Source organism: Artemia franciscana, chromosome 13 (assembly GCF_032884065.1).
Source record: "Artemia franciscana chromosome 13, ASM3288406v1, whole genome shotgun sequence".
NCBI lineage: Eukaryota > Metazoa > Arthropoda > Branchiopoda > Anostraca > Artemiidae > Artemia > Artemia franciscana.
The window spans coordinates 5460799-5487880 of record NC_088875.1 but is presented as its reverse complement, the minus strand read 5'-3'; the positions used below and the strand labels follow the sequence as shown (position 1 = coordinate 5487880).

The following is a 27082-nucleotide window of genomic DNA, read 5'->3' as shown; positions in this document are numbered from 1 at the left end:
ATATAAGTATTTCTCGTCCACAAGGGGCATCGCAGCTGGAACTTCGCGAACCTAAAATAAAGGGACCAGAGCTTGCGCTATGGGTATCAGTTAATAAATTCCAAAATGGCGCGATATATAGAATATGTGGCAGTGCGACAGCGTTATACGTATTTGCGAGATACTTTCAGCATAAGAGGAGTCTGCTGGCGACGATAGACCCATACGCAGTGCGGAGTTTTTTCTCGACGTGTTTGACGAGCAGTAGACGAGTTTCGTTAAGGTTACAGCCAATGGGTAGACCCAGATACACGACATGAGATGAAACAGTAATTGACTCGCTACCCAGCAGGAGGTGTTCAGGCTGAGAAGGACTATCGTTGAAAAAAAGTACTGCAGATTTAGAAGTATTGAAAGCCAGGCTGATTTTTCGGTATTCACCACGTAGGATCGAGATAAATTTGATTGCAGACCCCTAATAGACCGACTTAGATTTAATAGATCGCCCGCGTATGTAAGTAGCGACACATTTATATTCTTGGAGATACATGAAACATTGACACATGCCGGGGCATTTAAAACACTGTTATTGTAAAAACTTGGGGATAATAATGAACCCTGGTGGACACCTTTCTTTACTGGAATAACCACTGATGTGATGCGGTTACCTATCTTTATACGCGCTTTTAAACGGCAATACATATCGTTCAGTACGTTAGTGACACGGAAGTTTACACTTCGCTGGTAAGCGGCTAAAAGGGCCTGAGCGTGAATCGAAGAATCAAACGCTCTACTCACGTCAAAAGCACCAATCACTATAAGGTCACCAGATTCCTGAGAATCTGCTAGAATAGCGGCAAGACTGAAGAGAGCGTGTGCACAACCCTGACCCGGTCAGAAACCGAACTGGTGGTCAGGCATTCGGCACGAATATTGAATTTCTTTTGAGACTAAGATCTCTAGAATTTTACAGAGCATTGGAGCAACAGTGATTGGCCTGTACAAAGAGCATTGGTCTATTGGTTTCCCTTTTTTAAGGATGGGCGAAAGCAAACCGACACAAAAAGAGTCAGGTACTATACCAGTGGTGAAAATAATCTGGAATAGTAGTGTCAAATATTCAATAAAGCATAGTGGTACCGTGTAGCAGATTTAGCGTGCACAGTTCATCTACACCACGGGAATGTTTCTTCTTCAGTTTTAAACTAGCTTCATCTACGCCTCCGTAAGTAACGACAAAATCAGGGACACACTGGGTGGATAATACCGATTCTAGTCGGTTTGTGAAGGGATTAGACGTCTAATCGAATCATGGGGTTTTCCGGCGGCCGGCTCGCTCAACCGGGCTTTCCAGATTAGCTTTGGGTCACTTACGATTCTGGAGGAGTACTCTTCTTTTAATTTGGTACGATGAGCTTTCAGTTGCTTGTCAAATTTTCGTTTCGTTCATAAACTGACGGAGTTAACAGGACCAGGATTTGGGCCTATCACAATCTTGCCAGATTCTAAACCAAAACTTAACATAGTTGCAACACCTAATTAGGGCCGGATTTTGCGAGAAATTGGGAATTTCTGTTTTCATTCTAACCTTTCTAGTAGGAACTGCTTTTTTTTTTTTAGCTAAGAGGAGCTTAAGAGTAATCTCGGCACCGAATATATTGATGAGTACTCTCGCATCTGCGGTGTCAAAATTCGAATGCACTTGGAGTAAATAGAAGGGGATTCGCATCTTTACAAGAAGTGAGTTCAGCACCTGATGACACAAAGTAGTATTAATTTTATCCCATTCACTTACTACTTTCCACTTGTCGTTCTTGGGTTGACGCAGAGCTGGTTTTATGCTTAGAGATGATAGTAGGGGTAAATGATCAGCGAAGATAGCGTCTTTTAGAACAGTTACACTTCCGTTAGTATTCTTAGAGCAGGCCGCGTGGTTAATGTTTGAAACGGACCCAGAATTATGAACGAAGGAGTAATCGCTGTCTTTTGGGAGTATGATAAGTTTGTCATTAAAGATGCCGTTTAGAAGCTGACTACGGGCACACGTGCTGTCAAGCAGGTTGAAGTTGAAGTTCCCCATGACTACGCATTGCAAATCTATCGGGGTCACAGACTTCAGGCACTTCCATAGTTCGCAAACTGCGTTCATAAACTTTCGCTCCGATTTATCATCATGGTAGTTTGTTGGAAGATATACGTTGAAGAATGCGACATTGCCGGAAGATATAGCCAAGAAATGATCATGCGTAAATAACACCTTAATTAATGCATGTTTGATTTTGGCTCTCCGTACATAAATTATTGTAACGAAATTTGCATATTAATTCTTTTTTTTGGCTAAATGGCTTTCTCTTAGTTTTGATCAGACGATTTTAAGAAATAAGGGGTGGGGAGAGAGGCCTAGTTACCCTCCAATTTTTCTGTTTTACGAACGAGCATTCGTTTTTAACGAACTTTTTATCGTTAAAAAATATACGTAACTTAAGAATTAACTTACGTAACAAACTTCTATATTCTTATATTTTAAATTATGTATATGAGGGGGTTTGTCCCCTCGTTAATACATCGGTCTTTACACTAAATCTTAAGTTTTGTACAAATTCTTTAAGAATGACCCCTGAATCAGAAAGGCCGTAGAATAAATAGTTGAAATTACTAAAAATACTTCAGCAGAACCCCTCCTATGCGTAATAATCTCTGTTCGTTTTAAGTTTTAATGCTACTTCTTACTTTCAATTGAAAATTTTTTGATGTTTGTTTTTTCATTGTCTTCTTTTTATAGTAATGCCAGAAAATCCTGCGCCCTTTTCATTGAATTTCTCTTCCCCCATGAAATGTTCCTCCAATGAAAGATCCTCCCACATAGCCCCCTCCCCTCAACCCCACCTCCAAACCAAAAAATCCTCCTGAAAACGTTGGTACACTTCCCAATAACCATTACTGTGTGTGTTAACATTGGTCAAGTTTGTAACTTGCAGCCCCTCCCCCAGGGACAGTGGGGGAGTAAGTCATCCCCAAAGACATAGTTATTGTGGTTTTCAACTATGCGGAACAAGAAGGCTATCTCAAAATTTTGATCTTTTGACTTTGGGAAAAAAATGAGCGTAGGAGGGGGCCTAGGTACCCTCCAGTTTGACTCTTTGCCATAGTTTTATTTTTTAAAACAATTAAAAGTTTTAGCGTAAAGAGCGAGGTATTGCGAAGGGGACAACCCATTTCATATACGGAGTAATTTCTGTTCGTTTTAAGTTTTAATGTCGCTCCTTACTTTCAGTTAAAAAAAAAACTAGTTTTTTTTATTTAATGACTAAATGACGTGTCAATTTCTTGCCACAAACTAGTCAGACAGGTTTCATAAGATATCTTTGTTTGTCGAGAGTTTACAAAATAAGTTCATAAAAACTTGCCAAACAGTTTTGTTTAAAATCGAGAAAAGGGTTATTATTTAGTCGTTCACGGAATGAAATCTATTTGAAGACTGAACTAAACTGTGTTCAGTCTTCAGTAGAAGTTGAACTGTGATATTTTGTCTCCTATGATAGGTACTAGATTTTATGGAAATGGAAGGGAAGGTATGCACTTTAATGTTAATGGGAAAGTGCACAAGTAGAGTCTGCAAGATTCATTGCTGACAGCCTTAGTAAAAGCTGGCTCCACTACTTAATTTATGTTTGTTTGTTGCGTATGCATTGTTTACTTATGTATTCTGTATTGTTTTTAGTGGTCCAATCTCTGCTTTGGCTCATATTTGTGATGGCAATATTGTGATACAAATTTGAAATAAAATATCTAAAATTTATCATTTTGTAGTTTGAAATAAGGTAAAATTTTAGTTAATTGACTTCTATTTTGATGCAACTACCTTCACTCCTTCTCCGTCTAGAGGGCCTAACCTTTGATGACCTTTAAAAATATGTGTGTAATAAAAGTGAAACCTTGCAAAATAGATCTTTTGCTTAATTGAAGTACAAAAAAATTGTTTCCAGCTTCATAACTTTGCTCAATTCCATTTTATAAGGTTTTAAAGATATGTAAATACATTGGCAAAAGACATTGATATTGCTCAAAATTCTACTCAAATAACAGGAATTGTATTTTCAGAACTAAAGGCAGAGAAAAAGCAACTAGTAATTGAAAATTAAGGTAAAATGTTGTTTTATCAAAATTGCAATAGGTATAGACCAGTAATGAAGGTAAATTTCATGGCCCTCTAGAGGGAGAAGGAGTAGAGGTTGAGTTCTTTAAAATACCTACCCGGGACATACTTTAGCCTGTAGAACCATCCCTGAAAGTTTCATTTTCCTAATCTTAACCCTTTCCGAGATAGCAAGAAGTCAATTAACTAGAATTTTACCTGAAATATAAATCAAAAATTTGTTATAATTTTTTTAGGTTTTAAAATTGCATATTTATTAAACTAAAGTACAGGTAGTAGTTGAAAGTAAATTACTTACGTAATATAAACCCTAAATGATAAAATCTCCTCTCCTCATGCCCCCTCCCGCAATAAAAATGCTATAATAGTTCTCCTTTTGTTCCCTCCTCAACGCCCTCCTCTTTATGCTAAAGTTTGTTACCGTTTTAAAACGTAGAATTGAGAGAAAAAGTCAAACTTTAGCGTAAATGGCGGGGTTTCTTCGCCTTTCGTGAATTTTAGTCGGAATGTTGGTAATTTTTTCTTCGCTGCGGTGGTAATCTTAGTATATCGTCATCATTATTCTGAGAAATAGAGCCCAAACTTTAAGGTGAATTTTAAGGTTTAATATATCCCTCTGAAACATGTGATTTTGAGACAAGCCTCCAATTGTATTTTGAACCAAAAGGATAAGACCGGAAATTCTGATATAAGTTAGACTTCTTTCATGACAAAGATTTAACTACACTTGCCTAGAGAAAATTCCCCTTTTTAAGTAATTTTCATCGTATCTTAAATCTAAAAACCCTATACACCAAATTTTTTAAATTTGATTCGGTTCAGGGATAGAACTCGATCTCAGCTTGTAAAAGCAGATATAAAATTAATATTCTGGAAGGGACACTGATAAAAATTTGACTCCCCCATTGACACCTTTTACTTCTCTGGCTTTTTAATTAGTGATGTTTTATATCTTCTGGGCAATTATTTTGTTTAAAATAATTCGGTTGGAAATTATTTTGGTTTTCGGCCATTCACTAAAACTATAGAAGAGCACAAAAATAACGTACCTATATATCATACATCACCTACATAATTGTTAATATAGAGGGATATGTACAAGAATAAAATTGTTGTAGTTAAAGTAGGGAATGAGCTTAATATCTGGTTTTGAATTATATTAGTAGTTGAGCTGGGTTGCATTCTGTCCAAGGCCTTATCCAGGGGATTTGACCCCCCCCCCCCCCCGCAAATGTTTTTCCGTAGTGTAACAAGAGCTAAGAGCTCATATGGCACTTGTGACGAGGCGAGAAGAGCTAAGAGCCAAGAGATCATATGGTATGAGCTCTAACAAAATTCTATGAATCAATAGATTGATTTAAAAAGGAAAATAAGAGGCTTAATGCTGTTCAGGATTTTAAAAAATAGCTCTGAGTCACGATGTCCTTCTAAATATCAAATTTCATTAAGATACGATCATCTATTCGTAAGAATAAAATACCCCAATTTTCACGTTTTCCAAGAATTCTGGTTTCCCCCTCCAACTCCCCCCAACGTCACAGGATCTGGTCGGAATTTAAAATAAGAACTTTAAAGCACAAGATCCTTCTAAATATCAAATTTCATCAAGATCTGGTCACCCTTTCGTAAGTTAAAAATACCTCAATTTTCAAATTACCCCCCCTCCAATTCCACCAAAGAGAGCAGATCTGGTCCGGTTATGTCAGTCACGTATCTTATACAGGTTTTTATTCTTCCCATCCAGTTTCATCCTGATCTCACCGCTTTAAGTATTTTCTAAGATATCCGGTCCCCCCCCAACTGCCCCCCAATTACGCTTGATCCGGTTGAGATTTAAAATAAGAGATCTGAGTTACGAGGTCCTTTTAAATATGAAGTTTCATGAAGATCTGATCACTCCTTCGTAAGTTAAAAATACGTCATTTTTCCTTATTTTTCAGAATTAACCCCCCCCCCCCCATAGATCGGATCCGTTCCAATTATGTAAATCACGTATGTAAGACTTTTGCTTATTTTTCCCACCAAGTTTTATCCCGATCCCTCCAATGAAAGCGTTTTCCATTATTTTAGGCTCCCCCACCCCAAACTTCCCCCATCGTCACCAGATCCAGTCAGGATTTTAAATAAGAGCTTTGAGACGCGATTTCCTTCTAAATATCAAATTTCATTGAGATCCGATAACCCGTTCGTAAGTTAAAAATACCTCATTTTTTCTAATTTTTCAGAATTAACCCCTCCCCCAACTATCCCAAAGAGAGCGGATCCGGTCTGGTTATTTCAATCTTGTATCTGGGACTTGTGCTTATTTTTCCCATCAAGTTTCATCCCGATCCCTCCAATTTTCCAAAATTTTAGGCTTCCCCCTCCAACTCCCCTAATGTCATCAGATCCGGTCGGAATTTAAAATAAGAGGTCTGACACACAATATCATTCCAAACATCAAATTTCATTAAGATCCCATCACCCATTCATAAGTTAAAAATACTTCATTTTTTTCTATTTTGTCCGAATTAACCGGCCCCTCACTCCCCCCCCCCCCTAGATGGTCAAATTGGAAAAACGACTATATCTTATTTAAGCTGGTCCCGTCCCTGATACGCTTGCAAAATTTCATCGTCCTAGCTTACCTGGAAGTGCCTAAAGTAGCAAAACCGGGACCGACAGACAGACCGACAGAATTGGCGATTGCTATATGTCACTTGGTTAATACCAAGTGCCATAAAAACGTAATAAAATGAATATAAACAAATTTCTGATACAATTTTATGCAAAACCCACGAAAAAACCCTTTTGTAAATCCCCTCTCCAAAAAAAATGCTGGAAACGACCCTGGTTCTAGCTGGGGCACGTTTTGAGTTTTCGGCATTGAGGGTTCCAACGGTGTACTTTTGATTTCGATGTGTCTACAAAATGATAAGTTTTTGGCTACTAAGGACCGAGTTTTGTCCTTTAAAAGATGCAGCTACGATCAGTGGGGGGGGGGTGTCATCCTTGTACGGTATATGGAATATATTTTTTTAAGTCTTATGTAACTGCCCGCAACAGAAACTTACCAAGTTTTGGTGCTTTGATTGGTAGTATATCGCAGTGTTGCCAATGCGTTCAACTGCGCTGTTCCAGTTTCCGGACAAAAACTGTACCACAAGGGATTAATTTGAACCCTCTGAACAGCAAGTTAAAAATTTACCGTAATAAGGAGAAAATTTTCAATAAACTAAAACATGAACAAATATTTAACTTGGGAAGGAGAAAGCAAAAAAATGTATCGGAAAGTATGTATTGTATCAAAAAATGTCCAAACGTACCGCATTCTACCAGGAACTCTAAAGTATACCAGAAACGGTATAATTTTATTATGCTGGCAGTGCTGCAATAGGCTGGACTGTACGTGTACCTGAGGCTAGAGGAAAATCTTGAATCCAATTAGCTATCTGTTACCTGTTCAGGTGTTCGGCAGTATTGTAAAAGACAATAGGAAGATTGTCTGTTATTTTTTAGTAAGAATTTGCTGTCTGGATAATCTTTTTCCAATCATTTTTTTATTTGAAGCATATGAATAAGGTGAGTAAATATGGCAAAAAATGCCAGCTTATCCCCTCCCCCTCACCACCATAATGTAAGTAAAGGTACTTGTATTGTATACTGACCATAAAATATACCTGCATCGTAGTTTATAGCACTTAGACTAAGCGAATTATAACCGAATGCAGAGAGACAAACCGGTTTTACTCCTATCAAACAGATATAACTTCTTGAGTGTGGTCGAGATCATATAAGTACCTTAGAAAATCACATGTAACAACAAACTTCGCTTTTGCCCCCCCCCCATGACTACACCACTGAAAATATACCTTATTGTTTTATGGCAATAAAGATTGAAAGATTTTAAAGATTAAAACAGTAATTGTTGGGGAATTATTTTTTGTTTTATTTATTTTTAATTTGGGTGGATAGGAGTGGACTGAAGGGAGGAGCAGGTTGAAGGGTTTCGGGTAGAGGAAGTTGTATTTGGATGAGGGTTGTTACCCTGTGGGTGTTTTAGAGAAGGTGTTTGTCTTATTTCCTTTTTTGTTTTTATTTTCATTAGGGTGGGATGCTTCTAGAAACAATTGTATAGGTTTTTTTATTGTTATTTCTAATTTTTTCTAATGGTATTTCAAATTTATACGCTAAAGTCTGACACTTTCTCTCAACTCTAGTTTTTAAAACAGTAAAAAACTTTACCATAAAGAGCGGGGCGTTGAGGAGGGACCAGCCCCTTTCATATACGAAGTAATTTCTGTTCGTTTTAAATTTTAATGTCGGTCCTTACTTTCAGTTAAAAAAAAACTTGTTTTTTTATTTAATTTCTGAACGTTTTTGAATTAATGCATGTTTTGATTTTGGCTCTCCGCAGATGAATAATTAAAATGAAATTTGTATATTTGTTTTTTTTTGGCTAAATAGCTTTCTCATAGTTTTGATCGAATGATTTTGGGAAAAAAGGAGCGGTGGAGGTGGCCTAGTCTTCCCCCCTCCAGTATTTTGGTTACTTAAATAGGCAACTAGAACATATAATTTTTTACAAACGTTTTTATTAGTAAAAGATACACGTAACTTACGAATTAGTTTACGTAACGAACTTTTGTATTCGTATGTTTTTATCAGGTATATGAGGGAGTTTACCCCCTCAGCAGTACCTCGCTGTTTACAACAAAGCTTAAGTTTTGTCCCAATTCCTTAAGAATTACCCCTGAATCACAAAGGCCGTAGAATAAATAGTTGAAATTACTAAAAATATTTTAGCGTAAAGAGTGAGGTATTGAGGAGGGGACGAATCCCCTCATAAGCGTAGTAATTTTTGTTCATTTGCCGCTCCTTACTTTAAGATGAAAAAACTTTTTCATATTTATTTTTTTATTGTTTTTTTTAATAATGCTAGAAAATCTTGCGCTCCCTTCATGGAAATTTTCTTCCCCCATGACAAATTACTCCATGGAAAGTTCCACCAACATATCACCCTCTTCTCAACAACTCCCCCCCCCCCCAAACCAAAAAATCCCTCTGAAAACGTCAGTACACTTCCCAATAACCATTACTATATGTAAGCACAGGTCAAAGTTTGTAACTTGTAGCCCCTCCCACGGGGACTGTGGGGGAGTAAGTCGTCTTCAAAGACATAGTTATAAGGTTTTTCGACTATGCTGAATAAAATGGCTATCTCAGAATTTGGATCCGATGACTTTGGGAAAATAATTAGCGTGGGAGGGGGCCTAGGTGCCCTCCAATTTTTTTGTCACTTAAAAAGGGCACTAGAACTTTTTATTTACGTTAGAAATGAGCCCTCTTGCAACATTCTATGACCACTGGCTCGATACGATCACCCATGAGAAAAAAAAAACAAACAACAAAACAAACGAACAAATAAACACGCATCCGTGATCTGCCTTCTGGCAAAACATACAAAATTCCACATTTTTGTGGATAGGAGCTTGAAACTTCTACACTATGGTTCTCTGATACGGTGAATCTGATGGTGTGATTTTCGTTAAGATTCTATGACTTTTAGGGGATGTTTTCCCCTATTTTCTAAAATAAGGCAAATTTTGATGGGTAAGAATAAACTTGATTAAACTTATATATTTACAATCAGCATTAAAATACGATTCTTTTGATGTAGCTATTGCTAACAAAATTCCGTTTTTTAGAGTTTTGGTTACTTTTGAGCCGGGTAGCTCCTTACTACAGTTCGTGACCACGAACTGTTTGACCAGTGTTTTTGAAGTAGCTAAACTTTAGCTGGGGGAAACCAGGTTCTGGAGGAGGGGCAGTTGCCCTTATCTATCTCATACTAAATTATAACCCTTAAGGTACCATGCCCCTCCCAGGTTATGAGGCCCAAAACCACTACCATCCGGAATGAGCCATTTTTCTCCCCAGACAGTTTTTGGAAACATGTTCTTAAACTATTGGTTACTATAGATTGTTTTGAGCTCCTTCAAGGGCTCAAAATGAAATGTTTTCTAGAAGCGATTGTTGAATTTCTAGAAACCATAAAAAGGTGATGAGTTAAGTATTCGCTTTTCCTAGCGAATACTTCTTGCGAATATCCTAAATTATGATATAAACTGCAAATTTATCCCAACTACTATTTGTTTATCCTAAACTGGGATCTATGAAGGTTTTTATGGCACTTGATAATAGCCAACTGCCATATAGCGATTGCAAATTCTGTCGGTCTGTCCGTCGGTCCCGGTTTTGCTATTTTAGGCACTTCCAGGTAAGGTAGGACGATGAAATTTGGCAGGCGTACCAGGGACTGGAACAGATTAAATTAGAAATAGTCATTTTCCCGATTTGACAATCTGGGGGAGGGTGGGGGCCAGCTAATTCCGAAAAAATAGACAAAATAACGTATTTTTAACTTACGAACGGCTGATCAGACCTTAATGAAATTTGATGTTTGAAAGTATATCGTGTCTCAGAGCTGTTATTTTAAATCGTGACTGCATATGATGACATTGGGGGGGATTTGGAAGGGGGAAATCTAAAACTTGGAAAACACTTAGAGTGGAGGGATAGGGATGGAACTTGGTGTGAAAAATAAACACAAGTCTTAGATACATGACTGACATAACCGGAACGGATCTGCCCTCTTTGGAATAGTTGGGGGGGGGGTTAATTCTGAAAAATTAGAAAAAATGAGATATTTTTAATTAACGAACGGGTGATCAGATCTTAATGAAACTTGATATATAGAAGGATCTTATGTCTCAGATGCTCCATTTTCGACTCAAATTGGATCCGGGACATAGTGGTGGAGGAGGGAAACAGAAATCTTGGAAAATGCTTATAGTGGAGAGATCGGGATGAAACTTGATGGGAAGAATAAGCACAAATTCTAGATACGTGATTGACATAATTGGAACGAATCCGTTCTCTTTGGAGGAGCTGGGGGTTGTTAATTTGGAAGAATTAGAAAAATTGAGGTATTTTTAACTTCAGAACGGGTGACCGGATCTTAATGAAATTTGATATTTAGAAAGAATTCATATCTCAGAGCTCTTATTTCAAATGCCGACCAGATCTGTTGACATTGGGGAGAGTTGGAGGGGGAAATCTTGGAAAACGCTTAGAGTGGAGGAATCGGGATGAAGCTTGGTGGATAGAATAAGCAAATGTCGTAGATATGTGATTGCCGTAACAGTACTGGATTCGCTCTCTTTGGGGGAGTTGGGGGGAAGGGTTCAGTGCTTTGGCGAGTTTGGTGCTTCTAGTCGTGCTAAGACGATAAAAATTGGTAGGCGTGTCAGGGAGCTACACAAATTGACTTGATAAAGTCGTTTCCCAGATTTGACTATATGAGGGGCTAAAGGGACAGGAAAAATTAGAAAAAATGGGGTATTTATAACTTACGAGTGAGTGATCGGATCTTAATGAATTTTGATATTTAGAAGGAAATCGTGACTCAAAGCTCTTATTTTAAATCCCGACCCTCATTAAGCCTCTGATTTTCCTTTTAAATCATTCTATTGGTTCTTAGAATTTCGTCAGAGCTCATACCATATGAGCTCTTGGCTCTTAGCTCTTCTTGCCTCGTCACAAGTGCCATATGAGCTCTCAGCTCTTTTTTTGAAGCATCTAAGGTAAAATTCTTATGTTGACCAGGTAAAAATGGAAGCAAACTGAAAAGGTAGGCTATATGTTTGGATTTTTCCAGCCTAGCTACAATACAAATCTTGGTCCAAACACAAACGTGTTACCAGTGCAAGTCTTCCGGACAAAACAATGATTATCCTCAGTTAATATTAAATAGCCTTCAGGCACTTTATAAAACTAATAAAACAAGCCTTATTGCATTTTGTTTCACTTTTTCTTTGAACTAGGCTAGTCGAAAATATGGAACGATTCAAATATATTTATTGGTACGGATATGAACTGCGGGTACAGGTTATAGCAAACACACCAAAAAGGTGAAGTTAGATTAATCCTATTGAAATATACCAAAATATGATAGTTTAGTAACAAAATTATGGAAACTATAACAGAGAATTATGGAAAGCAGGCCGCCCAGAACACATTATATTAAATATCAAACTACCTCTAAATATTAAATATTCAATTAAGATATACCTGCATAGCATTTTATTTCGCTCAGGCTAAGCTGATTATCACCGATTGGACACATAAAACCGGTTTCATTGCAGATCAAGAATAGATTGTGGTCGCTATAACACATAATTACAGAACTGTGAGAATTTTCTGTGAAAAACAATACGTTGTGTGAAAACAAATTTCCACCTTCCAATAAAATCAGGCCAATAGGGATTTTAATTGGGTAAAAATTCAAGTTAAACTTGGATCGAGGAAAAGTTGCTACAAATAAGACTTTGGCTACTGTCCCTTTTCCCCTCTCCTCGCCGCAAAAGTCTGAAGTCTGTTGCGTCATTTGCGCTTTATTGAAAACTGTATGTATCTTGAAGAGCGTGCTTTTGTTTGAAACATCGGCAATAAATAAATAAAAAATCATTGCAATGAGCAATACAATCACCAATGAACATAAACTGGGATATATAATATATTGCCTCGGGGAATGCACTAAATATTTGCAAAATTCACACATATATTCATATATTCACTTATATAACCACATAATATAATATGATTTTGCCCTAGGCGTCACCAACCCTAGGAACGGTCATGCTTTTAAGGGATCAAAATGAAATTTGCCCCAGAAGTGATACTTGAATTTGGAAAAAGCATAAAAAGGGCATCTTATTATGCATTCATTTTTTTCCTGGCTAAATTATGCAAATAATTATAAATTTACGGAGTAGGCTAGGCCTACTTCAATAACAAAATCTTATTTTGACAGGAATAAAAAATTCATCCATACAAGTTTCAAAATTCTATGATGGAAAACTCAGCTGAATTCTAGTGTTTTTTTTTTCAAAAAAATACTGGACACAGTTGAGTCAGGTAAATGAAAATTTTAGGAATTCATCCAGAACCGAAGTGATGTCCAGGGAAAATATTTTGAAGCATGTACTTCCACTCCTTCTCCCACAATAAAGTATTAACCTTTGTTGACCTTAAGAATCTCTATGTTGCAAAAACGAAACTTTACAAAATAGATCCTCTATTCAAATGAGGCCCAAAAAAAGGAGGTAAGCCTAAAATGGGGGCTGTTGAGAAAAAAACATGTTAAAAAAACAATTATTACTTCACAATCTTCAAATAACTGTAGTTAACACATTTTGACTACGATTTCACTACACTCTACCCCCAACCCCCAATAACGTACAAATATATAGCCCGAATGGTATATTTCTCATGCACTTTGACATGCGCCACTCTTGTTTCAACCTGTCCATCCATAAATTGAATCGACGCTGACGAAAAAAGAAACGGAAAATACATGAGAAATCTATAATTTGGGCTATATATTTGCACATTGTGGGATGTCGTGGATAAAGTATAATGGAATCGCAGTCAAAATGTATGAACACAGTTATTTTTCATATTATCAAATAAGAATTGGTTTCTTAGCATGATTCCTTCTCAACAGCCTCCACCCTAGGCCTATACCAAAAACATTTGAAGCCTTTAAGGTTATTCTAAAATAACAAAAACACCTAAAACTAGAGTTTTACCTTCTGTTGTAATACAGAAATCAAGTAGTAATGTCATTCGATTCGGTATTTCCAAAAAGGTTTTCAGTTTAGTGGCTGGCCACTTCTAAGGGAGGACAACCAATATATACCTTATTTCATGCTCTATCCAAATATTATGACTGCTTTTCTGGCGGCACATCCCCCCCCCCAGATGGTGCCAACAACTAAAGAAAGATTCTAAATCAATGAAATCATTATACACATCATAATTCTGTTAATTAGATTAGGCCTAGTTCCTTTCATTGTTATCCACTTTTTTTTTAATTCATTTAACTGACATTTTTTTTTATCCATTATTGCAATCAATCACGGGCGAAATTTGATAACATCCGGTCCAGAAGCTGTTTTAACAAAGAAACCCTGACGTGTTACCAGATTCAGTAATGGGAGAAATATATTATAATAGCTATATACGGCACTATCAGGGGGGAGGCACTGCATGAAAACCTAGCCCTCCCCCTTGGAAGTGTACTTCCAATGCCCTGATTTACACAAAAAAAACTTCGTGTAATTTTTCTAGATTTTTTTTTTCATAAAATACAAAAGGGACGGTAGTTTTCAAACTTTAGGAGTCAATTTTTCCCATGCAATTCACATCCCTGGTTAGTTTTATTTAATGTAAGGTATCTATCAAAATCTTGCCAAGATCTTCTGGATATTCTTAATCAAACTCATTTACCCAATGAGTAAATTAATAATTCAGAAAACATCACTTTTTGTTATTTTTTTATTTATAAACATGAAAAGAAAACCAAAGCACACTTTTTGGGTGTCATATGTCACTTTTTGGGTGCCGTGTAAATTCAAATTTACAAAGAGCGATTAGACATAAAATTTAAATTATAAATGATTGTATATTTAGCTCCCTATGATGTCCATGTGTCTGACCCAGCCTTTCCATTCAAAAAATGTCACCCGAATCGCACTTTTAGTGTGCCATGTTGTACTTTCTAGACACTAAACGATATGATATAATATTTATTGTTCACGAGTCCTTGAACAGCTCTTTGTGATTTTTCAGTGCCTAAATTCTGATGAAAAAAAAGACGACATATCATTGCTGCCCTCGTAAAAGAAAATGATTTTTCTTTTTGTTCAATGAGTGTGGTTGCATTTTGTCTAAATAATATTTCAGTAATGGTAATTTAAAGAAGATACTTTTTGACTTGCTAAGACGTCATTTTGAAATCAAACAGTTCGTGGTAACGAACTGTAGTAAGGAGCGACCCGGCTCAATAGTAACCAAAACACTAAAAAATGGAATTTTAATATCAATAGCTACATCAAAAGAATTGCATTTTAATGATAATTTTAAATATATAAGTTTCATCAAGTTTACTCTTACCCATCAAAATTTACGAGCCTGAGAAACACCCCCTTTATTTAAGAAAATAGGGGGAAACAACCCCTAAAAGTCGTAGAATCTTAACGAAAATGATACCATCAGATTCAGCGTATCAGAGAACCGTACTGTAGAAGTTTCAGGCTCCTATCTACTAAAATGTGGAATTTTGTATTTTTTGCCAGAAGACAAATCACGGATACGTGTTTATTTGTTTGTTTTTTGTTTTGTTTTTTGTTTTTTTTTTCCAGGGGTCATCGTATCGACCAAGTGGTCCTAGAATGTCGCAAGAGAGCTCATTCTAACGGAAATGAAAAGTTATGCTGCCCTTTTTAAGTGACCAAAAAAATTGGAGGGCATCTAGGCCCCCTCCCACGCTCATTTTTTTCCCAAAGTCAACGGATCAAAATTTTGAGATAGCTATTTTGTTCAACATAGTCGAAAACCATAATAACTATGTCTTTGGGGATGACTTACTCCCCCACAATCCCTGGGGGAGGGGCTGCAAGTTACAAACTTTGACCAGTGTTTACATATAGTAATGGTTAGTGGGAAGTGTACAGACGTTTTCAGGGGGATTTTATTTTGTTTGGGGGTGGGGCTGAGGGGAGGGGGCTATGTTGGAGGATCTTTCCTTGGAGAAATCTGTCATGGGGGAAGAAAATTCAAGGAAAAGGGCGCATGATTTTCTAGCATTACTATAAGAAAACAATGAAAAATAAACATGAAAACTTTTTTTCAAATGAAAGGAAGGAGTAGGATTGAAACTTAAAACGAACAGAGATTATTACACATATGAGGGGTTCTAAAAATACTTCAGCATGAAGAGCGAGGTATTTAGGAGGAGATAAATACCTCGCTCTTTATGCTAAATTATTTTAGTAATTTCTACTATTTATTCTACGGCCTTTCATATTCAGGGGTCATTCTTAAAGAATTGGGACAAAACTTACGATTTAGTGTAAAGAGGAGGTATTAACGAGGGTACAAACCCCCTCGTATACATAATAAAATATAAGATTATGAAAGCTTGTTACGTAAGTTAATTCTTAAGTTACGTATATTTTTTACTAATAAAAACGTTCGTTAAAAATTAGAAGTTCTAGTTGCCTTTTTAAGTAGCCAAAAAATTGGAGGGCAACTAGGCCTCCTTCTCCACCCCTTATTTCTCAAAATCCTCTGATCAAAACTAAGAGAAAGCCATTTAGCCAGAAAAAGAATTAATATACAAATTTCATTTTAATAATTTATGTGCGGAGAGCCAAAACCAAACATGCATTAATTCAAAAACGTTCAGAAATCAAATAAAAAAAACTAATTTTTTTAGCTGAAAGTAAGGAGCGACATTAAAACTTAAAATACATTAAACTTCCGAATAACCATCACTATATGTAAACACTGGTCAAAGTTTGTAACTTGCAGCCCCTCCCCCAGGGAGTGTGGGGGAGTAAGTCATCACCATAGACATAGTTATTATGGTTTTCGACTATGCTGAACAAAATGGCTATCTCGAAATTTTGATTCCTTGACTTTGGAAAAAAAATGAGCGTGGGAGGGGGCCTAGATGCCCTCCAATTTTTTTGGTCACTTAAAAAGGGCACTAGAACTTTTCATTTCCGTTAGAATGATTCTTCTTGCGACATTCTAGGACCACTTGGTCGATACGATGACCCCTGGGAAAAAGAAAAAAAACAAAAAAATTCCACATTTTTGTAGATAGGAGCTTGAAACTTCTACAGTAGGGTTCTCTGATACGCTGAATTTGATGGTGTCGTTTTCGTTAAGATCCTACGACTTTTAGGGGGTGTTTCCCCCCTATTTTCTTAAATAAGGCAAATTTTCTCAGGCTCGTAACTTTTGATGGGTAAGACTAAACTTGATGAAACTTATATATTTAAAATCAGCATTAAAATGCGATTCTTTTGATGTAGCTATTGATATCAAAATTTTTAGAGTTTCAATTTTTTAGAGTTTTGGTTACTATTGAGCCGGGTCGCTCCTTACTTCAGTTCGTTACCACGAACTGTTTGATAGTTCATGTCCATTGACTATCCAGAAGTGGGTCTCCTCATACCCCCTTTAAATATTAAAGCTTTTAAAGCTATTAAATATTAAGAGCTTTTAAATATTAAGAGATTTAAAAGCTCTTATTTTAAATCTCGACCGGATCTGGTCATATTGGGGGGAGTTTGGTGTGGGGGAACCTAAAATCATGGAGAACGCTTAGATTGGAGGGATCGGGATGAAACTTGGTGGGAAAAATAAGCAGAAGTCTTAGATACGTGATTTACATAATTGGAACGGATCTACTCTATTGGGGGTGGGGAGTTAATTTTAAAAAAATTGAAAAAATGACGTATTTTTAACTTACGAAGAAGTGATCGGATCTTCATGAAACTTCATATTTAGAAGGACCACGTAACTCAGATCTCTTATTTTAAATCTCAAATGGATCTAGCGTAATTGGGAGGGGGCAGTTGGGGGGACTGGAAATCTTAGAAAATACTTAAAGCGGTGAGATCAGGATGAAACTGGATGGGAAGAATAAAAACCTGTCTGATACGTGACCGACATTGTCGGACCGGATCTTCTCTCTTTGGTGGAGTTGGGGGGGGGGGGTAATTTTGAAAATTGAGGTATTTTTAACTTACGGAAGGGTGACCAGAGCTCAATGAAACTTGGCATTTAGAAGGATCTTGTGCTTTAAAACTCTAATTTTCAATTCCGACCAGAATCTGTGACATTGGGGAGAGTTGGAGGGGGAAACTGAAATTCTTGGAAAATGTGAAAATTGGGGTATTTTTATCTTACGAATAGGTGGTCGGATCTTAATGAAATTTGATATTTAGAAGGAATTCATGTCTCAGAGCTCTCATTTCAAATCCCGACCAGATCTTTTGACATTTTGGGAGTTGGAGGAGGAAACCTTGGAAAACACTTGGAGTAGAGGAATCGGGATGAAGCTTGGTGAATAGAATAAGCAAATGTCCTTGATACGTGATTGACGGAACCGTACTGGATTTGCTCTGTTTGGGGGAGTTGGGGGAGGGGTTCAGTGATTTGGAAAGTTTGGTGCTTCTGGACGTGCTAGGACGATGAAAATTGGTAGGTGTGTCAGGGAGCTGCACAAATTGACTTGAAAAAGTCGTTTTCCCAGATTCGACCATCTGGGGGGCTAAAGGGAGATGAAAAATTAGAAAAAATTAGGTATTGATAACTTGTGAGTGGGTGATCAGATCTTAATGAATTTTGATATTTAGAAGGACATCGTGACTCAGAGCTCTTATTTTAAATCCTGACCGGCATTATTCTCTTATTTTCCTTTTAAATCCATCTATTGATTAATAGAATTTTGTTAGAGCTTATACCATATGATCTCTTGGCTCTTAGCTTTTCTTGCCTCGTCACAAGTGCCATATGAGCTATTAGCTTTTGTTCTACGTTAAGATTTAAATATATTTATTATTTTGATTTTGAGAAGATAGTTATAAATTTTGAAGCAATCAGAAAATGGGGCGTTATGATATGAACTGCCTCCCAGAAAGTTTCGCAATAGAATTTTAATTTGGTTAAATCCCTATATTCAAACAAAATTACATAATTCATTTTCTGAAGTGGTTTAAAACTAAAGTGATATATTTATAATAAATTCTTTACCAACCAGAGGCATATTTATCTTACCATCAAAGGTATTAGAAACAAAACAAAATGGTGAGATTGAATTCGTCTTAGCCTAATATTGCAAACCATGAATCCAAAATGGCAAATAGACCAAAACATTTTGCAAGCCCCTCCTTGAAAAATAATATTCTGTCTAACTGGTGGCTGCCACTTTTTCTCCTTAAATGTTTTGACTCTATAAATTGTCTCAGACTTCTAATCCGGATTATTTCTTTCAATTACTTCTTTAAAATTAAGTTGCTAATCTTTTTACAATCTTGCAATATAAGCTTTGCAATATAATCTTTCTTTAAAGTAATGGAAATATTCCCTGTGTACTATCCTGATTTTTCAGGTAGATTTCAGGTAGAAAGGACCAGTCTAGAAGACAGTGTTCCTCGGAATTAAAAAAAAATAATAATAATGCCACTATGTTTTAAGCCACTATGTTAGACTCTAGACTCTATAAGGCTCTTTCGACGAAAATTTTTAACAGCATCTTATAAACAGCTGTTGAATAAAAATAAGAACTGTCAAATTTGATAAAACCAACAAAAGCAGCCTACTACTTATTTCTAGCCTAGAAATATATACAAGTTTTTGGGGTGATGGGCAAGTGGCACTGTGCATTAAAACTGGAAGTGATTCTGAAAATCTTAAGTTTCAAATATATGACAAAAATTTATGCTGATAAAATAAATTAAAAATGTCATTACCGAATGTAATTTTAATATAATATTATACATTTAAGAGGGGATTGTATAAATCTCAGTCGAATTCAAATATTAGTTCATTCTCATTATATATTTTTTAACCTTTTAGCGGTATTTTACATTTTTTTTTAATTGAGATATTTGTTGATTTTTCGTTTCATTTTAACGTTTTCAGGATCATGATGTCAGTAGTAACTTGCTATTTAAAACATAATAAAAGTATTACCTACGTACTATCTGTTTCAGCGCTACTCTGTAGTGAGTTTTTTAAATATTCTATTTCGACGAACTGATAGTTTGAAGTATTTCTTTCCCTTCTTCTTTAATTTAGAATTAAGTTTGATCTGTGCTAAGATAACTTAAAAACTTGAAAATACCCGAAGACAATATACATCCTAATCATGTATTACTTTTGAAACACTCACTTTTTATTTATAATTGTTATGCTAGCTTTAATTTCTGTTGTTTTTTTACTTTAGAGATTATGAGTTCTACTTTGAGCACTTCTGATGGTATAATTCAACCAGAACTCCTAGGCCCAAAACTAACCATTGTCGTGAAAAGGCTGAGAGAGAAGACTATAGAAGAATTAACTGCTGGGATCTGGCGTTGTGACTCCTGTGGGAAAACAGAGAAATCATTTTTGATGCTGAATCTTCATTTTGACACTGGCTGTGAAAAACTTTCACCAATCGAGTGCGATGTCTGCCCTGCAGTAGCTCGTAATTACAGAGAGTTTGTTCCACATTTTATGGAACACCAAATGGGAGAAACAAGACGATGCCCCATTTGTTTGTGTGAATGCATTGATGATATAAAACAACATCTAATAATAAAAGGTCACTTTTCACCAAACCTGTCTGAACTAGACCTGCAGGAAAATGTATTGCTAGTGGTTTCACAGAATCAGTCCACTAATGGTTGCTCAAATTCACATGAATCAGAATCAGAAGCGAAAAGTATAGAAAATCGGGAAATAATTACTAATAGTCACTTGCACTTTAAAAACCGCGGAAAATTAGAAAGATGTCCCAGAACAAACACGGGGAAAATACTAAATAAGTGTGATGTAGGCAAGAAACGCTTTTTTCATTCAAGCAGTTTGAATATCCACCATAGATTGCATAAAGATGAAAAACCGTTTAAGTGTGACGTATGTAACAAAGGCTTTTCTCAATCAAGCCATTTGAATGTGCACCAGAGAACACATACAGGTGAAAAACCTTTTAGATGTGACTTGTGTAACAAATGTTTTTCTTCAAACGGCAATTTAATTGCACACCAGAGAACACACACAGGTGAAAAACCGTTTAAATGTGACGTATGTAACAAAGGCTTTTCTCAATCAAGCCATTTGAATACGCACCAAAGATTGCACACAGGTGAAAAACCGTTTAAATGTGACGTATGTAACAAAGGCTTTTCTCAATCAATCCATTTGAATAATCACCAAAGAACACACACAGGTGAAAAACCGTTTAAATGTGACGTATGTAACAAAGATTTTTCTCATTCAGGCGATTTGATTAAGCACCACCGAGTGCATACAGGTGAAAAACCGTTTAAATGTGACGTATGTAACAAAGATTTTTCTCATTCAGGCGATTTGATTAAGCACCAGAGAGTGCATACAGGTGAAAAACCGTTTAAATGTGACGTTTGTAACAAAGCCTTTTCTCAATCAAGTAGTTTGAATATGCACCAAAGATTGCATACAGGTGAAAAACCGTTTAAATGTGACGTATGTAACAAAGGCTTTTCTTATTCAGGCGATTTGAATAAGCATCACCGAGTGCATACAGGTGAAAAACCGTTTAAATGTGACGTATGTAACAAATGTTTTTCTGTAAACGGCAATTTAATTACACATCAGAGAACACACAGGTGAAAAACCGTTTGTGTGTGACGTATGTAACAAAGGCTTTGCTCATTCAGGCGATTTGATTAAGCACCACAGAGTGCATACAGGTGAAAAACCGTTTAAATGTGACGTATGTAACAAAGGCTTTTCTCAATCAAGCCATTTGAATATGCACCAAAGATTGCATACAGGTGAAAAACCGTTTAAATGTGACGTATGTAACAAAGGCTTTTCTCAATCAAGCCATCTGAATATGCACCAAAGATTGCATACAGGTGAAAAACCGTTTATATGTGATGTGTGTAAGAAATGCTTTTCTAAATATCAGTACTTGGATGCGCATAAAAACTACATACAAGGTTAAAAACCGTTTAAATGTGATAAACGTAACAAATGTTCTTATGAATACGGTAATTTGATTGAAAACCAGAAAACACAAAGGTGATAAACTGTTTAAATATGATGTTTGGAAAAGATTCTTTTATTAAGTGGTCCGTTTTAACGAGCATAAAAATTACGTACAGGTGAAAAATTCCTTCGAACGTGGTATTTGTTAGAAGGAATTCTCTCAAATGCTTGAATGCCAATCAAGTATTTTATACAGTTGAGAAGAAAAAGTAAATTTTGAGGTATGTTGTGTGGTTGAGGTTTAAGGTATAAAATGTGCAAAGTATTTGTTGTTTTCAGTATAGTTTTTATGGCACTAGGTATTTAACCAGTCACATATAGCGATCGCAGATTCCAAGATACCTGACTGACAAAACTGGAACTGATCCGCTCTCTTTGGAGGAGTTGGGGGGAGAGTAATTGGGAAACATAAAAAATGAGGTATTTGTAACTTACGAATGGGTGATCAGATCTTTATGGAATTTGATATTTAGAAGCAAGTTATGCTTCAGAGCTCTTATTTTAAATCCCGACCAGATTCGGTGACATTGGGGGGAGTTGGAGGTGAAAACCGGAAATTTTGGAAAACCTGAAAATTGAGATATTTTTATCTTACGAATGGGTGATCAAATCTTAATGAAACTTGATTTGTAGAAAGATTTTATGTCTTAGATGCTCCATTTGCAATTCAAATGGGATCTGGGGACATATGAGGTTGGAGGGGGAAAACAGAAATCTTGGAAAACGCTTTGAGTGGAGGTATCGGGATGAAACTTGGTGGGAGGAATAATCAAAAGTCCTAGATACATGATTGACGTAACCGGACTAGACCCGCCCTCTTTGGAGGACCTAGGAGGTCCATGGGTTTGGCAAGTTCGGTGCTTCTGGACGTGCTAGGACAATGAAAATTGGTTGGCGTGTCAGGGACTTCCATAAATTGACTTTATAAAGTCTTTTTCCCCGATTTGACCATCTGGGGGTCTGAAGGGAGAGCAAAAATTAGAAAAATGAGGTATTTTTAACTAACGAGTGGGTAATCGGATCTTAAGGAATTTTTATATTTACAAAGACCCTCTGCCTCAGAGCTCTCATTTTGAATTCCGACTGGCATTAAGCCTCTGAATTTCCTTTTAAATCAATCTTCTTTTTTTCTTATAATATTGCTGGAGCTCCTGCCATGTGAGTTCTTGGCTCTTTCGACCCGGTCACAAGTCATATGAGCTCTTAGCTCTTGTTTATGTTTTCTTCCCGGTTTTCGTGCTCTTTCTTGTGGTTCTGTTAAATCTATTCATTGTTTATATATTTTATCCTTTGTGAAACCTTTACTGTAAAAAATTGAGTTATTTGTTATTCTGTCATTAGTCACAAGTGTCATATGAGCTCTTAGCTCTTGTTTATGTTTTCTTCCCGGTTTTCGTGCTCTTTCTTGTGGTTCTGTTAAATCTATTCATTGTTTATATATTTTATCCTTTGTGAAACCTTTACTGTAAAAAATTGAGTTATTTGTTATTCTGTCATTAAAAAAGAAGATTTTGGTTTTGTATGGTTGTCATCTGTGAAATAAGTATGTAAAATTTAATTTGGAACATATCTATAATTATATCAGGGCTTTGACTCGGGAAGTTGTCAACTCATCTGGAGATGGTTCCTACTATAGAAAATGAACTTATGTCGTCAACATAAACTTTATGATTATGTTTGTCGTCAAATTTCATCATTATATATTAAGAGTCATTTAAAAATAGATATGTTAATCAATTACGATTTGAACATGATTATCATTTTCTTGATGGGTCGTGTATCCTAAGGCATCTATCCTGAAAAGTGTATATTATACAACATTTAATAGTAGATTATTTTAATATCTTAATTCAAAACGAAATATTTGCTGTCAAATTTGGACTTGGAGGATAATTAGAAATATTTTAAGCTGCAAAATCCGAATATCTGTAAAAGTTATAAAAATATACGAGAAAGAAATAAAACCAATTGTGAAACTATTCCCAAATTATCCTGTCAACTTTTATTTGATTTCGGGTATTGGGGATTAAACGTTTTACAACCCTTTTTTTTTGAGGCCATGGGGGGTGTCGTCTCTAAAGTTGTTGTTATTGAACCTTTTAGCCTAATTATACATGAACATTTTTTTTTTTTAATCATTGTTGATAGGTAAATAGTTCTGGTTATCCTCCAATTTCTCTTTACTTTTAACAAAGCTCCTCAACTTCCAATTTCCTGTTCAATGAACTCTTGGATGTTTCTATGTTGAATCCTTCGATTCAATGGGACCTGATTGAAAAAATGGTTAAAACATAGTCAAACTCCCTCTTTAATTAGCTCCGCTATTGATCTGCCTGTCATAATTTTGACAAATTCGAAACAAGGTCGATTTTGATTCATTGAGTAAGGGTCTCAATGAATCAAAATCATAAGTAAGGGTTTATTTTTACCATAGCTAAAACATTCCTAAATTAAATCGCTTTTTTACTGTGAAATAAAACTGTTTTTAATAGATTCCAACATTATTGTTTAACATCATGATTATGCTGTTGTAAAGAACAACGGTTAGTTAAAATAACAAATAGTCTTCTGAATTCATTGTGTTTTTTTTTTGCAAAAGGTTTTGATTCGGACCAAAATTAAGGATTTATAAATATAATGATTCTTTTTTTTGTTGCTTCAGCTGTTTGTTTTACTTCGTGACACTACGTAATATTTCCAATTTAAAGTAGAAAGGAGAAAATAAATGTCAATATTAGTTGTATATAGGTTCTGTATATTCTATTATAGTCTATTATATCAACAAATGACTGAAGGTTTTAAGGTACTGTAAATCTTTCGTTCTCAGTTGAAAACCCTTCTCTATTATGCACAATTTGTTTAGTTTGGGATATTTTAGTTTGTTTGTTGGTTTTGGATATTTTAAAGGAAAGAATTTCATAGAAATCATTGTTGCCTACTTCCGTAATGGTATCATTGAGCTAGACAGCCTACAGAGGTGGATAAAGTCAGCCATGATAATTTAATCCTGCGTAGGGTAAAAAACTAAATCCTTTTCGATTGCCAGATAAAATTAGCTGTTGTTTCCTCAGACAGGTTTTAAAGTTTTCGTTTATTGTTTTCCCCTACTTGAAGATTATGTCCATAGTTATAATTTTGCAAGATGCACTCGAACACATTTAAGGTAAGTAGCAGGTCATACAAAGAGCACCATTAAAACTATCATTCCTGTGAAAGTATTTTTATTAATTTAAAGTTTATATTGACTCAAAATAAAATATTCCTTAAGAAGGTTGCTTCCTTAATTTGAAACTATTTTCAATTGTTTGCAACGTAACTTGGCGTAAGTTATATGCTGAACGTTTAGCAGTAACTTGGCCCGAGATATATTAAAGAAATACAATATTGCATTGAAGAAATTGTTAAGAAAGGTGATGCGGAATTATTTTACAAAATAGTTCGAAGAGGCTAAGAGTTCCTCTGTGAAGACTTAGAGAATTATTCAATCGGTTACTGATGAGAAAATTTTACTATTGCCACAATTTGTTGGCAACATTAACCATCACCAAGTTGCAAATGAAATGGCTAGTTATCTCTTTAAAGTTGGAAGGAATATAAAGGCATAGATTGAGGAACGCTTTGAAGAAGGAACTTATGAGAAATATTTGCCTCTTCCAATTGATCCAAGCTTGCTATCACAGAAAACCAGCACTCTCGAAGTGACAGAGCGTGTGAGCGAGAATAAAAATGGTGATACAGGATCTGACTTGGAAATATTTGCCTTCTCCGAGTGGTTCAAGCTTGCTATCACAGAAAAGCAACACTCTCGAAGTGACAGAATGTGTGAACGAGATGAAAAATGGCGCCAGAGGATCAGACTTGGTACCTCTAAATGTTGTTAAAGCCATTTTGTCATTCATTTTACCCATGCTTGTAGAAATAGCAAATGGGTTTTTCAATGATGAGACGTTTCCGGATATTTTTAAAAGAGCAAGAATTGTGCCATTGCATAGAAATGGTGACAAAGACGTTGCAGTAATTTCAAACCGATATCGCCTTTACCTGTATTTTCCAGAATTCAAGCTTGCTATCACAGAAAAGCAACACTCTCGAAGTGACAGAATGTGTGAACAAGATGAAAAATGGCGCCAGAGGATCAGACTTGGTACCTCTAAATGTTGTTAAAGCCATTTTGTCATTCATTTTACCCATGCTTATAGAAATAGCAAATGGGTTTTTCAATGATGAGACGTTTCCGGATATTTTTAAAAGAGCAAGAATTGTGCCATTGCATAGAAATGGTGACAAAGACGTTGCAGTAATTTCAAACCGATATCGCCTTTACCTGTATTTTCCAGAATTCAAGCTTGCTATCACAGAAAAGCAACACTCTCGAAGTGACAGAATGTGTGAACAAGATGAAAAATGGCGCCAGAGGATCAGACTTGGTACCTCTAAATGTTGTTAAAGCCATTTTGTCATTCATTTTACCCATGCTTGTAGAAATAGCAAATGGGTTTTTCAATGATGAGACGTTTCCGGATATTTTTAAAAGAGCAAGAATTGTGCCATTGCATAGAAATGGTGACAAAGACGTTGCAGTAATTTCAAACCGATATCGCCTTTAACTGTATTTTCCAGAATTCAAGCTTGCTATCACAGAAAAGCAACACTCTCGAAGTGACAGAATGTGTGAACAAGATGAAAAATGGCGCCTGAGGATCAGACTTGGTACCTCTAAATGTTGTTAAAGCCATTTTGTCATTCATTTTACCCATGCTTGTAGAAATAGCAAATGGGTTTTTCAATGATGAGACGTTTCCGGATATTTTTAAAAGAGCAAGAATTGTGCCATTGCATAGAAATGGTGACAAAGACGTTGCAGTAATTTCAAACCGATATCGCCTTTACCTGTATTTTCCAGAATTCAAGCTTGCTATCACAGAAAAGCAACACTCTCGAAGTGACAGAATGTGTGAACAAGATGAAAAATGGCGCCAGAGGATCAGACTTGGTACCTCCAAATGTTGTTAAAGCCATTTTGTCATTCATTTTACCCATGCTTGTAGAAATAGCAAATGGGTTTTTCAATGATGAGACGTTTCCGGATATTTTTAAAAGAGCAAGAATTGTGCCATTGCATAGAAATGGTGACAAAGACGTTGCAGTAATTTCAAACCGATATCGCCTTTACCTGTATTTTCCAGAATTCAAGCTTGCTATCACAGAAAAGCAACACTCTCGAAGTGACAGAATGTGTGAACAAGATGAAAAATGGCGCCAGAGGATCAGACTTGGTACCTCTAAATGTTGTTAAAGCCATTTTGTCAT

General features: G+C 36.0%; 1 protein-coding gene across 1 annotated transcript in view; it reads left to right on the top strand.

The window, feature by feature from the left end:
* LOC136034434 (zinc finger protein ZFP2-like) overlaps positions 1–24265 on the top strand; it is an 88468-nt gene extending 64203 nt beyond the window's left edge. The window contains 2 exon segments of the mRNA XM_065715609.1: positions 19983–21375; positions 21377–24265. Of these exon segments, the coding sequence (XP_065571681.1) occupies positions 19983–21375; positions 21377–21728 (1745 nt within the window). The 3' untranslated portion in view covers positions 21729–24265.
* Positions 24266–27082: the final 2817 nt, after the last annotated feature.